The sequence below is a fragment of the Copidosoma floridanum genome, unplaced genomic scaffold, assembly GCF_036245765.1.
Source record: "Copidosoma floridanum isolate Cflo_tuat_1 unplaced genomic scaffold, Cflo_Japanese_pri ptg000002l, whole genome shotgun sequence".
NCBI classification, from domain to species: Eukaryota; Metazoa; Arthropoda; class Insecta; order Hymenoptera; family Encyrtidae; genus Copidosoma; species Copidosoma floridanum.
Window position 1 is genome coordinate 3,713,220 of NW_028321879.1, and position 18,215 is coordinate 3,731,434.

The following is an 18,215-nucleotide window of genomic DNA, read 5'->3' on the forward strand; positions in this document are numbered from 1 at the left end:
GTCTGCAAACAACAGCAATCATTTACAAAGGTTATGTCTTCTGCTTTGCTCATCACACAGATAGGCTCACGGACACAATACACAACTGTAAATTTGACGGTGTGTAAGTGCGACGGCCATGACAGCCGCGACGTGCCCTGGCGCCATCTGATTCAAGCTTGACTGTAAAAGAGCCTCATAATATAAAAAACGCCCAACTATCAATCAATTTTTTAATTTAGAAGTTCCTCGATTGGTATCCATAAATAATAAGACCAAAGATTGGGTTGGCATGCTGCGTAGCATAATCGATAACGTCCCCGATAACCAATCCAAACGATGTGGTTCTATTCTCGGAGTCAGTAAAATTCGAAAATTTTGTTTACATATATATATTATATAATACGTAGTATAAATGCGTACGTATATGTATATGCTATAGGTACAATACATTTATGATATTTAATTATCATATACTCTTCTATATAGCTATTTATTATTAGCCACATATAAAGTGTTTGACCAGGCAAGAGAGCTTTAGTTATAATTAAAGATTTTCATTCAAAATTTATTATTTTGGTTATTTTCTAACGGAAGATTATTGTTTCAGTATGTGTTCCTCGGTATTCTTCATTATTACAAAAATTGTTATCGACACCGTCAGTTTGCATGGTAATTAGTGATCTTTTATGGCAGTGTTGGCAAAGAGGATCTTCGCATACCCCCACCGCTATCGGAACTTTCCGTTGGAAAAGTTCCGAAGCCAATCAGAGCAGAGCTACAAGCAGGAGTGTAGGGGAAGACTTATTTCTCTTGTGATACCCGAATACTAAGGCGTGTTCGGTCCTTTAACAATGACATATATATTTGGGGCAGGTAAATACAGGCACATATATATGTCATATTGTTGCCATAGCAACTTGACAACACAAGTCCAGCCAGCATCAGCTTCAGCCGATCAAGTGTTTAATTTAAATTATATAGTAACATTGGAAACTGCCGCATCGAATTTAACGCCACCTGCCTTGTGGTGGGCCTACTACAGCTGTGGGACATGAGTTTTCAGCATCATAAAACTGGCCACTTTGGCCGTCTAACTTTCCGTACATTCTACATTCTCTACTGGCGCCCTGGGCAAGAGTTAAGTTTGCACCCCCTCTCCTTGAGCCGCCCCTGCGCCTTATAATAAACTTAACCTTATGCTTTATATACAGTGGAGGCCGTTTAATTCGTTGAGCGGGAAGTATAAAACTGACCGATGAATGAAGTTATGTGATCAAATCCATGATGTAAAAATACAAGGTGTGGCGTTCAGAGGTCTCATCTTCTTGCCGTTCTGCACCTTCCATGACGACGCCATATTTGAGGGAGATGTGACTACTATAGCGCCGAAGAGCCTGTACAATGAAACGAAGTGGCCAAAGTTGAAACTAAAACTTACCCTCTGCATCCACCTCGAAGTGACATATATGTATATGCGCTCCTGATTGGTCAATTGCAATAGATGAGCAACGCCACACCTTAGAGTGCCTGTACATGGGCGTCTTCATGTCTTAAGACTGTAAGCCACACCTATGGCGTGTGATTTAATTCAAACTGATGTTAACTGAATACCGATATAATTTATTTTAAACAAGGAAATAGATACTTTATTCATAATAAAACTATGTAACCTGATTACATTATAACGTTAGAACGTCTTTAAGGCATCAAATGAAAAGTTTCTACAGTTCATGTTAATATAATAATTTTGTCAACATAACCTCTCTTTTTAACGACTCAGCGTTAACAAAATTTTTTTTAGTTTTGGTGGCTAAATATTTTTCCAATATTATAATGCAATCACGTAACATAGTTTTGTTATGAACAGGATGCCTATTATCTTGCTTAAAACAAATTATATCAATATTCAGTTAACATCAGTTTGAATTGAATCGCCCGCCATAGGTTTGGCTTACAGTTTTAAGACATTAAGACGCCCATGTACAGGCACCCTTATATTTTTACAACATGATTGAATCAGCTAATGGGAATTAAACGTTTGAATTTCCCACTCAACGAATTAAACGGCCTCCACTGTACGTCTTATACCATTGGCTCTAATGGATTCAGAACGGGGGCACCATCGGGTACGCATAGGCTCGTAACCATCCATCTCAAATCTAAAACATTTAACTAAATAAATTGTTTAGTTATCAACTTGCTGGTAAGATTACCTTATTAACTTCAATCCTACATATGCTTTCGTTATTCAATAGTTTTTTCGGGTTGTTTTTTTTTATTAACTGTAAACTACTCGTCTAACCTAAAAGGCACGCTTAAAAACGGGGCTAGCCCCCTGGGCTAACCTCAAAAAAAAAAAAAAAAAAAAAAATGCTCAACATTGATGACTCTCAGTCATCCTTCGGGGGACCTTTAGCCACACAGTCTTGTACCCTACAAAATTCCGACAGTGACATTAAGTCCGAGCTTTATGCGTTTAGGAAAAGAAGTAACGCAATGGACCAAGAAAGTGAAGATAATAAAGACTTTAAGAAACCCAATACAACTGAAAATCCTACAACCACAGACAGCTCACAACCCCAACAACAAAAGAGAACCCCTTCTCCTGAATCCCTTGCCAGAGTCTCTGAATACGCAGCGAATATAAATGGCCCTTACAAGGTCATCATCCAAGCAAAAATCTCACCCTCCGATTCCACAAACAAAAAACATTCACCCCCTAAATATCGCTAAGCTAATAACCTCCTTATACCCAGACAGAATCGAAAGTTTTCAGTATTCAGGAAGACAAACTAGCACTCGTTACATACCACCGCAAAGTTGCCAACGCAGTTCTTAAGCTAGATTCACTGAAAGATAAAGGTCTGGAAGCATTCATCCCGTCAGCATACGAGTACAAAAAAGCCATCATCCAAAATATATCCCACGACCTCTCCGAAGCAGAAATTCAACAAAACATCGTCCTTCAGTCCCCAGCTGCCGAACTTAAGGTCTGCAACGTCACCAGATTCAACAGAAGGGTCACAGAAGGTGAAAAAATTTCGTTCATTCCAACTGGCACAGTTCTACTTACGTACACAGGCCAACTCACACTTCAACACGCCTATCTATACAAACTCAAAATCCCTGTTGAAATTTTCATCCCTAAGGTAAAACTCTGCACACAGTGTTACAGACATGTCAAAACTAACTGCAGATCTAAGCCTAGGTGCATACAGTGTAGGAGCACCGAACATGTAAAAGAACTTTGCCCTATCCCGATTGAACGAGTGATATGCATTAACTGCAAAGAAGCACCTCATCTACCTACAGACTATAACTGTAAAATCAAAAAAATTGAACAGGGCCTACTAACTTATGCTGTCAGAAAATCGGTCACAGTCCAAGAGGCCAGACTCACCTGCAAAGACCTGAACAGTAGAAACAAAAGGTTTAGATTTTCCGACTTCCCAGAACTAGATGAAGGTAACATCATGCAAGACATCCTCGAGGTGAACAACGATGCACAAAACAAAAGACAACACTCTAACGCTCTTAAAAATCATTCCTAACCACCAACTAGTCCTAAGAAAAACTCTCCCAAAAAGCTCTTAAACTCTGAACCTCCACAAAAGACAATCTTATTAAACCAACAACACAAGGATACCTTTATCTACCCCATCCCCAACGGTCAGTTAAAATTTACATTTACCAGCTTTAATGAAACTCAGAACTCATACCACAATATCCAGATGCCGCTATATAAGGACTTCTCTACTAATGACTGCTCCATCATTGCAAACTCTGACGGTATCACCGCCAATGATGTTCTAGTGCCCATGGAAGATACAGTCAATTTCTTTGTATCCAATACTAACATTACACGAGTAACTCCCAATAACCCACAGCTACATCTAAACATAAAAAACCTCTTTCAACAACTTCTAGACCCTAAGGATACAAATACACAATTTGATGACACAGAACTATCACAATATTAACACTGCTTACAACATCGACGATTTAAAAATCTTTCAATGGAATTGCCGTATAATAATGCCTCAATAAAACTATATATCTAAATAATATAATAAACAAATTTGATATAATTATCTTGTCAGAAACATGGTTAAAAATAATAACAATTACAAAATTCAAAATTATAATATAATCAGGAAAGACAGAAAAAACATAGATCACGGTGGTTTAACCATAGCTATAAAAAATAATATTCCTTTTCAACTCGCTAACAACATTTGTCATGCAGAAAATAAGCTCGAGACCCTAACAGTCACGATACCGCTAACTAACGATTTTAATAATACTTCCAACTCTTTACTCATTGTCTTGCTGTACAGAGTTCCCTCTAAACTCACAACGTTAAACGAGTGGAATAATCTATTTAACTCCATCACACAATACAAATCAGCTATTATTGCAGGAGATTTCAATGCCCATCATCAATTATGGGGGTCCACTAAACCCTGCCCCTCTGGAGACAAACTAGTCGACACACTTGTCGACTTCGACTATACCATGAATGACAACACACATACATATTACAAAGACACAACCAAAACCCTACCCTCACAATCCCAGTCATCCAGCAACTCGGTGATCTTATCAACCCTGGATCTCACATTGCTCACAACTAACACCATCCCCAATTTCTCTTGGCAAGTATTAGATGATAGGATGACCAGCGATCATTGCCCCATCTTATGCACTCTACACTTGTCGATTACTAAAATCCCTTTCAGCAGCACTCACAAACTTGATACCAAAAATGTTAATTGGAAAACTTACCATATCCTTTTGGACAAATTTATACAAGACAATCTCGACAGCACAAACACACTAGACCCGGACATCAAATACGAAACTCTAATCAACCTGGTGACTACTACCATAAACTATTTAAATGAAAAACATAACACTCCTGCTCCAGACGTTCATACCCTAAACCAAAATGCCTCCATTACAACTGATGAAACCAACCCTTTAAATGACTTTGCATCCATAACTGCAAAAAAAATCAACACCAACTTAAAAAAAAATTTTTAATGTTGACCGATAAGAGCTCCATGGTGGGATGAAGAATGTTCCTCCCTCTGTAAAGACAGAAGAAAATCCACTACAGAATTTCTTAAGCATCCCTCTTCGCAAAATTTTAAAAAACTAAAAGCAGCCAAAATTCATACTAAAAATAAGCTTAGAAGCATTAAAAAACATAAGTTCAAACAATTTGTCAAAGAAAAAATCACTCCTAATGCAGACCCCAAAACATTATGGAACACCATCAAATCCCTCAAAAATATGGCCAACAACAAACCACCCATCTCACCGAATGATATTGAACAAATTGCCAGTGCTCATAAATTCATAGCTGATTACTGTCACGAGCCTCCAGCGTCTTCAACGTCTATCAGTAACATTGTTACAGATTTAAGACTCACAAACAACTCAACAAATCATAACCCAACACCTGTCAACGACTTTTTAGATGCACCACTCTCTCTTGAAGAACTCAAGCTGGCAATAGACGCCAGTAATTGCACCTCCACTCCAGGCTTAGACCAAATTAACAACCTAATGCTTAAAAAAGCTCCTCTGACTCATATTGATGAAGCTTCTAGAAACGTTAAACTGCTACTTTCAATCTCAAAAGTTCCATGAATCATGGAAAAACTTCCTCATAGTTTTAATCCCCAAGGCGCAAAAAAACACGGTCAGGCCCGTCGCTCTAGCATCCTGCTTATTAAAGCTAATAGAAAGAATTATTAATGCTAGACTACAACAATTCATTGAAAGTAACAAAATTATACCTAGCACTTAATACGGCTTCAGAAAGCTTTAATCTTGCCAACATGCACTTGACCACTTTTTAACAGACATCCACTATGCCAAAAATAACAACCAACACACATGTGCAGTCCTACTGGACATTAAGTCTGCCTTTGACTATGTTTGCCCTACAATTCTCAATGATATTCTCCTAAAGATAGAGATCCCTCTAAAAACCAGAAAATTTATTAACCACCTTATCACTAACCGTCGTCTATACTTCAAAGTTGCTAACGACATAACAGGTCCATTTCCAAAGAATATTGGAGTCTCTCAAGGGTGTGTTCTTAGCCCTCTTCTGTACAACTTATACATCCATGAACTATAAACAAGCATATTTTTCCGGACATTAATCTTTTACAGTATGCCGACGACTCCATAATCTACACCTCAGATGCAAACATCACCACATGTAAAACCAGACTAGAGAATGGGATTATCCCTAACACCAACTCTTTAACGGCAAGAAACTCGAAATCTCTTCTACCAAAACTAAATTTTTTATTGTCTCTAAACTTCCTTTTACTTCTATTGAAAATCATGCTATTAATTTCAATAACAGCATCCCTCCAAGTCAAACAATAAAATATCTTGGTCTCACCATCGACTCTCAACTCAACTGGTCAGCACATGCCCAACTAGTTATTGACAAAGCATACAAGCTAATAAATATTATCAAATCACTAAGAGATACATAGTGGGGTGGTCACCCCTCATCTCTCTTGAGAATATACACATGCATAATTAGAAGCACAATCGAATATGGCTCTCCTATAATTCACATTGAAATACAGAAATTCCACACCTATCAATCTAATGCACGCTGAAACCAAAATACCCTACATTCATTACAGAGTACAACACATTTCTATAAAATTTTCTCTTGCTATTGCCTCTTACACATACTCACCACTACACCTTAAAATCACTGAACTTGCCAACAAACTCCGCATCGCAGATAAACTCGACACCAAAACTCACTTCCCCGTTATGAAATCATATCCAACAATACTGCAGCTTACAGACAAATTTCTACAACCTTTTGATATACCGGCCCAGTTTCTACACAACTACACAGACCTTATACACTCTCCTTCAATAAACACTCATGCAGGCTTACTAATAAAAAAATCAGATAATCCTTCAGCATAATTCAACTCCTGCTTCTCTCACATACTCACGAATGAGTACTGTATCTTTACTGAGGCTTCAAAGGACAACACATCACAGCACAATGGTGTTGCTGCATACTCGCCCACTTCAAATACAAAATTGTTATTCAAGATTATTCTTCCATCGAAATCTTCCATATTTACAGCCGAAGCAATAGGCATACTGATGGCCATCCATCATACAATAAACAATAGAACAAATAAAGCAACAATAATTATAGATTCCCTAAGCGTTTTAGAAGGAATAAAAAATTTTTCTCCAATCAAATCCAAACATACTCCACACTGGATACTTGACATAAAAAAAACTCCTTTCATAATGTGAACAATCCAACTCGCAAATCGACCTGGTATGGATTCCATCACATCACGGTATAACAGGCAATGAAATTGCAGACTCCTTAGCTAAAGAAGCAATCCACAAGGGTACTAATACAATATGCCTGCTACATTATACAGATTTCAACGAACTCATTAATAAATACATAGATGAACAAATACAGAAATCACTAATTACCCAAGGCAAATTCAAAGGTACTCACTACTTAGCAAATTTTTTTAATTCACAATCAAAACCATGGTTCTCTAAAATAAACTTCAAAAGGTATCACATCACATCCATCTCAAGAATTAGAGCTATTCATTACAATCTTGCTGCCAGTCTGCACAGAAAAAACTACATTGCTTTCCCAAACTGCCCATATGGACTTGATGTCCAAGATATTGAACATATTTTATGGTACTGTCCAGATTACGGTGCCCATAGAATACCATTAAATCTAAAACTTGCTAAATATAATTCTAAAATAAAATCAAACACAACCAAAAACATAACAACACTTCTTAAAGATCCCACACTTTCTCCAGCAATAATTATAACCAAATTCTTTAAGAAAAGTAACATCTTTCTCTAAAAAAAAAAAAAAAAAAAAAATTAATTAATAAATTTGCAGTAACACATTACATAATATTCATTACAATCATACAACTCTTTACCAACCCAGTTTATACAAGTATATCTGCCAGCAAGTTGGAGTTAAAGGAAAAAAAAAAAAAAAATCTGAAATTTGGCATATCGGAGCAGCGTTGGATGAAGAGGATTCCCGCAGTCAAAATTAGGGTCATTAACATAAAAGTCACTGTCACCAACATACCAATCTATGAGGCTCTTTTACAGTCAAGCTTGAATCAGATGGCGCTAGGGCACGTCGTGGCTGTCATGGCCGTCGCACTTACACACCGTTAAATTTACAGTTGTGTATTGTGTCCGTGAGCCTATCTGTGTGATGAGCAAAGCAGAAGACATAACCTTTGTAAATGATTGCTGTTGTTTGCAGACAATTTTTGTTTGCATTTACGTTTAAAGATAGTAGGAAAAATGAAGTGCTGTGTAATATCCTGCGATAAGAAAGTGAAATTTAAATTTCCTTCTGATAGTGTGATAAAAAAAAGTGGCTCGAAGCAATTGGGAGACCAATCATTAGTAAACAAATACATAAATAGCCTTGTAAATATAACCTAAAATGTACACTTACCTGTCCACGAGTTCTGCTTTTCTTCCACTGACTCTTGATCCTTTCCCTTTTAAAAGCTTTTTCAATTCTGAAACTTTTAAGCTCCCATAATATTCTTTCTTGTCTTCCTTATTCATTTCAAAATTTCAAATATTGCGCTTTACCACTACACTTTGATTTCCTGTATACATACAATACTGAAAAGTAATGTTGTGTGAGTGAGACGGCCATGACAGCCGCGACTTACCCTGGCGCCATCTGATTCAAGCTTGACTGTAAAAGAGCCTCATAGAGTGTTGGAGAAGCGAATATAGGCACACGGAAGATTGTTGTTACCAGAATAAGCTATACCAAAAGTGATGAGCATAGAAAAATAACGTACAGGTCTTGAGATTTCTGCAACCGGTACAGGATTTATCTGTACCATGGATAGTCTATTAAATTTGTATACTGCGCATGGCTTTCTACTGTACCGTCTACCGCGCATAGTACGTGCGCTTATAATATACAGTGGAGATATGTATGTATATATATATGTGCATCCTTGCATACATGTATGGGATTGTCATTGTTATTTTGGCTCAATATGTAAATTGTTCTTTGCGAGTGAAAACCAATTATTATACGCAACAGAAAAGTGACTACAAGTGCCTACTGCACTTATTATTACATCTTGTTAGATTCGTATCAATGTATTGAACTTTTTATTGTGTTGTGGTGGATATACTGAGATCCTAACCTCTTGAACTTTTGCAGCTACGTATATATATACTGACATTCTATGTATGCTCCCACTGGCCAACTAACTTTCTGTACTGGTACAGGAAAAACCCGTACCACGTATCGGATTTTGACGTACTAAGTGTAAGGTTTATCTATACTCACTAAGGTACTTTAAAGTATACTACCGTACCAAATGTACCTGTACCAGTACACATTTTTCTTGTACAGAGTATTGAAAATACTTGTACTAACATATAGTACCGGTTTTTCTGGTAACAACAATCTTCCGTGCAAAGAAGGAGGGGGCATTCCAGAGGTCCTCACCGGTGATCCCAAATGTTAGTGGCAAACATGTGAGAAATAACACAAGCGCCAATCCCCACACAACCCGGAGCACTTACTGGTCCCTTTATTTAATTAAAATAAATTAAATAACACAAGCGCCAATTTCCACACAACCCGGAGCGCTTACTGGTCCCTTTATTTATTTAAAATAAATTAAATAACACAAGCGCCAATCCCCACACAACCCGGAGCGCTTACTGGTCCCTTTATTTATTTAAAATAAAAAAAATAACACAAGCGCCAATCCCCACACAACCCGGAGCGTTTACTGGTCCCTTTATTTATTTAAAATAAAAAAAATGAAACAAGCGCCAATCCCCACACAACCCGGAGCGTTTACTGGTCCCTTTATTTATTTAAAATAAAAAAAATAACACAAGCGCCAATCCCCACACAACCCGGAGCGTTTACTGGTCCCTTTGTTTATTTAAAATAAAAAAAATGAAAAAAGCGCCAATCCCCACACAACCCGGAGCGTTTACTGGTCCCTTTATTTAATTAAAAAAGATTAAATAACACAAGCGCCAATCCCCACACAACCCGGAGCGCTTACTGGTCCCTTTATTTATTTAAAATAAAAAAAATAACACAAGCGCCAATCCCCACACAACCCGGAGCGTTTACTGGTCCCTTTATTTAATTAAAATATATTAAATAACACAAGCGCCAATCCCCACACAACCCGGAGCGTTTACTGGTCCCTTTATTTATTTAAAATAAAAAATAATAACACAAGCGCCAATCCCCACACAACCCGGTGCGCTTACTGGCCGATTCGTTTATTAATTAAATAAACAAAATACCACAAGCGTCAATCCCCACACAACCCGGTGCGCTTACTGGTCCCTTTATTTAATTAAAATAAATTAAATATTACAAGCGCCAATCCCCACAAAACCCAGAGTGCTTTGTGGTCGCTGTAATAATTAATAAAATTTATTAAGTAACAACGCGAGTGCTTATCACCTGACTATCCAGGATACTCACTGGTCACCACTGGTTGCGCTTGAATGATCATTTAATGCTTTTTAATAATAATTAATGCTACTAGTAAGCGCCCCGGCTTATGTAGTGATTGTCGCTTGCCTTATTACTTTATTTATTGTAAAATAAGTTTGCGACCAGTAAGCGCACCGGGGTGTGGGGATTGGCACTTGTGGTATTTTATTTATTTTAAATAAATAAAGGGACTAGTAAGCGCTCCGGGTTGTGTGGGGATTGGAGCTTGTCGTATCATTATATTTATTTTACATAAATGAATGGACCAGTAAGCGCTCCAGGTTGTAAGGGGATTGGCGATTGTCTTATCATTATATTTATTTTACATAAATAACGGGACCAGTAAGCGCTCCGGGTTGTGTGGTGATTGGCGATTGTGTTATTTTATTTATTTTAAATAAACAAAGGGTCCAGTTAGCGCACCGGGTTGTGTAATGATTGACGTTTGTGTTATTTTATTTATTTTAAATAAATAAAGGGACCAGTAAGCGCTCTAGGTTGTGTGGGGATTGGCGCTTGTGTTATTTAATTTATTTTGAATAAATAAAGGGACTAGTAAGCGCTCCGGGTTGTGTGGGGATTGGAGCTTGTCTTATCATTAAATTTATTTTACATAAATGAATGGACCAGTAAGCGCTCCAGGTTGTAAGGGGATTGGCGGTTGTCTTATTATTATATTTATTTTAAATAAATAATGGGACCAGTAAGCGCTCCGGGTTGTGTGGTGATTGGCGCTTGTGTTATTTTATTTATTTTAAATAAATAAAGAGTCCAGTTAGCGCACCGGGTTGTGTAATGATTGGCGTTTGTGTTATTTAATTTATTTTTAATAAATAAAGGGACTAGTAAGCGCTCTGGGTTGTGTGGGGATTGGCGCTTGTCTTATCATTATATTTATTTTAAATAAATAAAGGTACCAGTCAGCGCTCCGGGTTGTGTGGGGATTGGCGCTTATGTTATTTAATTTATTTTTAATAAATAATGGGACTAGTAAGCGCTCCAGGTTGTGTGGAAATTGGCGCTTGTGTTATTTCTCACATGTTTGCCAGTAACATTTGGGAGCACCGGTGAGAACCTCTGGAATGCCCCCTCCTTCTCTGCCTATTCGCTTTTCCAACACTCTATTCGCTCCGTGCATCAGGTTGGAGGGGATGAAAAAAAACGACTGCAGCGCTGTAGGTGAGCAAAGTTGGCGAACCCGTACTCCCATGAATCGTACAATGAGCGTTGTCTTATATGAGAAAAGATATTATTTCATTTAAAGTAATTAGTTGAGAAATCGAAGGCGGAAAAAAAATGTTATTTAGCCAAACCGGGTCTATAATACGGATAAATAATTTTGCTAGGCACTCCAAATCGCCCGAAATTTTAAATAATGGGTCATTAAATATCATCTGTCATATAGTACACAACACACATACTTATCTGTTATGTTGTATACGTGAGAGCAAGAACTCCAAGCAGTCGACATAGGCTGCCGCTAGCTGTATAATCTGAATCAGTGTTTACGTTTACAAAGTAACGAAATGCGTACGAGACAGTAGATTTGTTCACCTTACAATCCAGGGACGGTCGGGGACAGTGTGGGCGAGTCGGAGACGAAAGTGAACAAGTGCTCTTCTCCGATCGTCCCCGATCGTCCCTGACCGTACACGATGCGCAGTTGTACACGTTAGGTTAGGTTAATGCAAAAAGTAAACAGACTTTTTTGTATTTGCACTTCTTTATTTACAAACTGTTGTTTACTTACAGCATTAACCTAACCTAACGTGTACAACTGCGCATCGTGTACGGTCAGGGACGATCGGGGACGATCGGAGAAGAGCACTTGTTCACTTTCGCCCACACTGTCCCCGACCGTCCCTGGATTGTAAGGTGAACAAAGCTGCGTTGTTAATTGCAACAAGAAAGAAAAGCAGGGGGTGGTGCTGTATAAATTCCCAAGCAGACCCCATGAAACAAAACAGAAGGAGCTGTGGATTAGGGCAGTTAGGAGACAAAAGTTCGTACCTAACCTACAGCAGCCTATAAGCGACAGTGTTACGATTTAATCATGCGGGGGTACGGTATTGCGCGATTCTGACACCGAGGGCGGCGCTGCGTGTCATGCACGGAGCGAATAGATTGGTATGTTAGTGACAGTAACTTTTATGTTACTGACCGTAATTTTCACTTCGGGAATCCTCTTCACCTAACGCTGTATCGAAGTCCCTATGAGTACCCAGCGCCATCTAACGAGCAACAACAACAACAACATTGGTTCTAATACTTTATGGAATCTAACGACTGAATAATAGACATAATGCAATTTAAAAAAAAAATGAAACCAAGTTATTCTTTTCTTCAACTTTCAACGAGACTCCAATTTTGCTTGCAAGGATGAAATAGTAGGCAAAAGGCAGGTTGGAGTTTTTATTACTTGTTCCAAAAATATAACTTTACATTTTTAACAACGAATTACTAAATGATACAAAATATGTCATTAGAAATTTTAAAGAAGTATACTAAACAAGTTTAATATGTCTTACATTATCTGAAATAGCTAATTTATTGTTGTTTACGTCTGAAACAATGAAACGAAATCTATTTTCATTGAAATTATTTTACAGATACTTAAAGTGTTCTTACAACACAAAATTCAAATTTAATTTTACAGTATTTAAAGCTGTCTCGTTAGTGTTACTAATTGCATAGTACATTAAAAAACATACGTTTAGAATGGTTTCGTGTCCATTACCCAAAAATAAGAGAATTTTTTCTAATTCTCAGGTATTAATTTTAAGAAATAAAAAAAATTATCTCATTAAAAAAAAATTGATTTCAAAACTGAAAGATGTGTTCTTTTATGTACCATCCAAATGATGAATTCGATAGGGCAACCTTTAATACTGTAGGAATCATTCTGGATTTCTTCTTCAGTAAGAATACTTTCAAAGAAATCTTAGAGTATTCCCTTGGATCTCATATAATGGTAGTGAACAGCGGTTTACCACTGTCTTATCGCACATTTTTGCAATGGCTTGTAGATAGCATTACTGCCATAACAACACTATTAAATAATTCATACGATGGTGATACTATTTCTAAAATAATTGTGCAAAGTATAACATAATTATATTTTTAAAATAAAATACAATAAGTATTGTACTTACTGACAAGCCAGAGAAATCAGAATACTTGATGACGGGTTTTTCGAGGGCTACCATACTTATCCAGCTATCTAAAATAATATCGAGTTTTGTAGTTACCAAAACCTTTCACAAATTAGTATACCTAAATAATCCAATTGTTCCATTGTCCGCCTTACAATGCATGGTAGAATGAAGTTGCCATTGTAATACTATCTCTTGAGCGATTATTTGCTTCAGTGATTTCCACATTTTTTTTTTATTTAAATAATTAATTATACGCGATTCTCTCTGAAAATTTGCGTTCTTAAAAAAAAATCGTTTATTTAAATCATCGTTGCTTCTTTCCAAAACCATGATTTTATTCAAATAGAGTTTAGACCCTGTTCACTGTGGATAAATGAAAGGTTAAAGAAAAAGAGGCCAATCTATTATTAATGATTCAGGAAATTCATAGTTTACAACTCGAAAATCAGTTTTTTAGATCGAATTATTGTAATCATAGTAATGGTAATCTCAGGAGTATAAGATCCATCTAAGGCTGCTTACATGCATAGAGATAAAAGAATTCTACAATGTCTCATCTTTGTTTCCATACGGCGGAAATAGCCAATGCAACGTCACAACGTCAGGGTGTGATTGCATGGAGGCGGTTGTTGATTTGATGGTCAGATGGCGTTGGGTACCCACAGGACTCCAAATATCAATCAGCGTTGGGTTCGGCGCATTCAATATCGGAACTTTTTCCCTAGATCCAGCGATGGGATATAGTTCCGGCCAGATTTGGGAATTCTCTAGGACCCAACCTCTCTGACGTGGGAAATCACTAGATCAAAAAAAAATTAGTACCAAAGGTGACGCGCGAGATTCAAATAAGGTCCAATAACACAAGCATCCATCACCTGATGACCCGGGGCGCTTACTGGCCACTCTTTTAAATAAATAATTATTAATAAATAACACAAGCGCCTATCACCTATTGACCCGGGGCGCCTACTGGCCACTCTTTTAAATAAATAATTATTAATAACACAAGCGTCTATCACCCAATGACCCGGGGCGCTTACTGGCCACTCTGTTAAATAAATAATTATTAATAAATAACACAAGCGCCTATCACCTGATGACCCAGGGCGCTTACTGGCCACTCTGTTAAATAAATAATTCTTAGTAAATAACACAAGCGCCTATCACCTAATAACCCGGGGTGCTTACTGGCCACTCTTTTAAATAAATAATTATTAGTAACACAAGCGCCTATCACCTGATGACCCGGGGCGCTTACTGGCCCCTCTTTTAAATAAACAATTATTAATAAATAACACAAGCGCCTATAACCCAATGACCCGGGGCGCTTACTGGCCACTCTGTTAAATAATCAATTAATAATAACACAAGCGCCTATCACCTAATGACCCGGGGCGCTTACTAGCTACTATTGAATAATAAATTATCAAGTAATTACAAGAGCGCCAATTAAAAAGATCTTTGTCGTACTAGATAGGCAATCAAAATTGTGATATAATTAATATGTTATCGATCAACTTTTTATCATTTAATAGTGTTGCAAACAAGTGTCCTGGATCCTCAGGAAGAAGGTGCTTGACATACTTATGAATAATTATTTATTTACTAGATTTGCAATTAGCGCCCCAGGTAATACGGTGATAGGCGCTTGTGTTATTTTTTATTAATAATTATTTATTTAACAGTTTTGCCAGGAAGCGCCCTGGGTCATCAGGTGATAGGCGCTTGTGTTATTTATTAATAATTATTTATTTAACAGAGTGGACAGTAAGCGCCCCGGGTCATTAAGTGATAGGCGCTTGTGTTATTTATTAATAATTATTTATTTAACAGAGTGGACAGTAAGCGCCCCGAGTCATTAAGTGATAGGCGCTTGTGTTATTTATTAATAATTATTTATTTAACAGAGTGGCCAGTAAGCGCCCCGGGTCATTGGGTGATAGGCGCTTGTGTTATTAATAATTATTTATTTAAAAGAGTGGCCAGTAGGCGCCCCGGGTCAATAGGTGATAGGCGCTTGTGTTATTTATTAATAATTATTTATTTAAAAGAGTGGCCAGTAAGCGCCCCGGGTCATCAGGTGATAGGCGCTTGTGTTACTAATAATTATTTATTTAAAAGAGTGGCCAGTAAGCACCCCGGGTTATTAGGTGATAGGCGCTTGTGTTATTTATTAATAATTGTTTATTAAAAAGAGTGGCCAGTAAGCGCCCTGGGTCATCAGGTGATAGGCGCTTGTGTTATTTATTAATAATTGTTTATTTAAAAGAGTGGCCAGTAAGCGCCCCGGGTCATCAGGTGATAGGCGCTTGTGTTATTTATTAATAATTGTTTATTTAAAAGAGTGGCCAGTAAGCGCCCTGGGTCATCAGGTGATAGGCGCTTGTGTTATTTACTAATAATTATTTATGTAACAGAGTTGCCAGTAAGCGCCCTGGGTCATCAGGTGATAGGCGCTTGTGTTATTTACTAATAATTATTTATTTAACAGAGTGGACAGTAAGCGCCCCGGGTCATTAGGTGATAGGCGCTTGTGTTATTTATTAATAATTATTTATTTAACAGAGTGGCCAGTAAGCGCCCCGGGTCATTGGGTGATAGGCGCTTGTGTTATTAATAATTATTTATTTAAAAGAGTGGCCAGTAGGCGCCCCGGGTCAATAGGTGATAGGCGCTTGTGTTATTTATTAATAATTATTTATTGAAAAGAGTGGCCAGTAAGCGCCCCGGGTCATCAGGTGATGGATGCTTGTGTTATTGGACCTTATTTGAATCTCGCGCGTCACCTTTGGTACTAACTTTTTTTTGATCTAGTGATTTCCCACGTCAGAGAGGTTGGGTCCTAGAGAATTCCCAAATCTGGCCGGAACTATATCCCATCGCTGCCTAGATCGTATACAGCTATACGATCTAGAATGATTGATCCGTCGAGCAGACAACACAGCAGTAAAGGGGCATTGCCAAAGGCACGCAGAAATTAAAATTTATAATATTAATGAAACGAGTGCCTATCACCCAATCACCCAGGGTGCTTACTGGCCATTCTATTAAAGAATAAAATATTGATTATTACCACAAGCGCCTATCACCCGACGTCCCGGAGACCTTGCTGGTCACTTTGTTAAATGATAAGGGATTAATTAATAGCACAAGTTCCTATCACCCGATAACGCGGGGTGCTTACTGGCCAATCTATTTAACAATAAAGTATTAATTATTAATACAAACGCCTATCAACTAGTGATACAGGGCGCTGACTAGCCTCTCTATTGAATATTAAAGTATTAATTATTAACACAAGCGCATATTACCCGATGACCCAGAATGCTTACTGGCCACTCTATAAAATAATGAGGTATTGATTATTAACACAAAGGCCTATCACCTAGTGACCCAGGGCACTTACTGGCCAATCTATTACATAATAAAGTATTAATTATTAAAACAAACTTCTATCTTCTAGTGACCCACGGCGATTACTAGCCTCTCTATTAAATAATAAAGAATTAATTATTAACATAAGTGCCTATCACCCGACGTCCCGGGAATCTTACTGGTCGCTTTATTAAATAATCAGTAATAATTATTAGCACAACCACCTATTACCTGATAACCCAGGGTGCTTACTGGCCTCTCTATTTAATAATAAAGTATTAATGAATAACACAAACGCCTATAACCTAGTGACCCAAAGCGCTTACTGGCTACTCTGTTATATATATTAAAGTATTATTTAATAACACAAACGCCTATAACCTAGTGACCCGGGTTGCTTACCGGCCAATCTATAAAATAATAAAGTATTGAATATTAACACGAACGCCTCTCACCTAGTGACCCAGGGCACTAACTAGCCTCTCTATTAAATAATAAAGTATTAGTTATCAACACAAGCGCCTATCACCCTATGTCCCGTGGATCTTACTGGCCACTCTATTAAATGATGAAGTATTAATTATGAACACAAACACCTATCACCTAGTAACCCGGGGCGCTTACTAGCCTCGTTATTTAATAATAAAGTATTTATTATAAACCCGAGCGCTTATTAGCCAATGACACAAAGTACTTGCTGGCCATTCTATTAAATGATAAAGTTTTAATTATTAACACAAACGCCTATCACCTAGTAAACCGGGGAGCTTACTGGCCAATCTATTAAATAATAAAGTATTAATTAAAAACACAAACGCCTATAACCTAGTGACCCAGGGTGTTTACTGGCCTTTCTATTAAAGAATAACATATTAATTATAACCATTAACGCCTATAACTAAGTGACCCAAGGCGCTTACTGGCCGAACTATTAACTAATAAAGTGTTAATTATCAATACAAACGTTTATCACCTAGTGACTTGGGGCACTTACTGGCCAAACTATTAAATAATGAAGTATTAATAATTAGCACAAGCGCCTATCACCCGACGTCCCAAAGACCTTGCTTGTCACTTTATTAAATGATACAGTAATAATTATTAGCACAAGCGCCTAACACCTGATA

General features: G+C 37.5%; 1 protein-coding gene across 2 annotated transcripts in view; it reads right to left on the reverse strand.

The window, feature by feature from the left end:
• LOC106644599 (INO80 complex subunit C) overlaps positions 1-14,213 on the reverse strand; it is a 124,601-nt gene extending 110,388 nt beyond the window's left edge. The window contains exons 1-3 of one of the 2 annotated variants that reach the window (XR_016293231.1): positions 13,866-14,213; positions 13,711-13,778; positions 13,364-13,641 (exon numbers count right to left, since the gene is read on the reverse strand). Coding sequence is in view for 1 of the 2 variants with exons in the window: in XM_089595297.1 (XP_089451423.1) it covers positions 13,711-13,778; positions 13,832-13,853 (90 nt within the window). In the remaining variant the exon portion in view is untranslated. Of the gene's footprint in view, positions 1-13,363; positions 13,642-13,710; positions 13,779-13,831 lie in introns of those variants that run through there. The other variant, XM_089595297.1, reaches the window with a different exon arrangement.
• Positions 14,214-18,215: the final 4,002 nt, after the last annotated feature.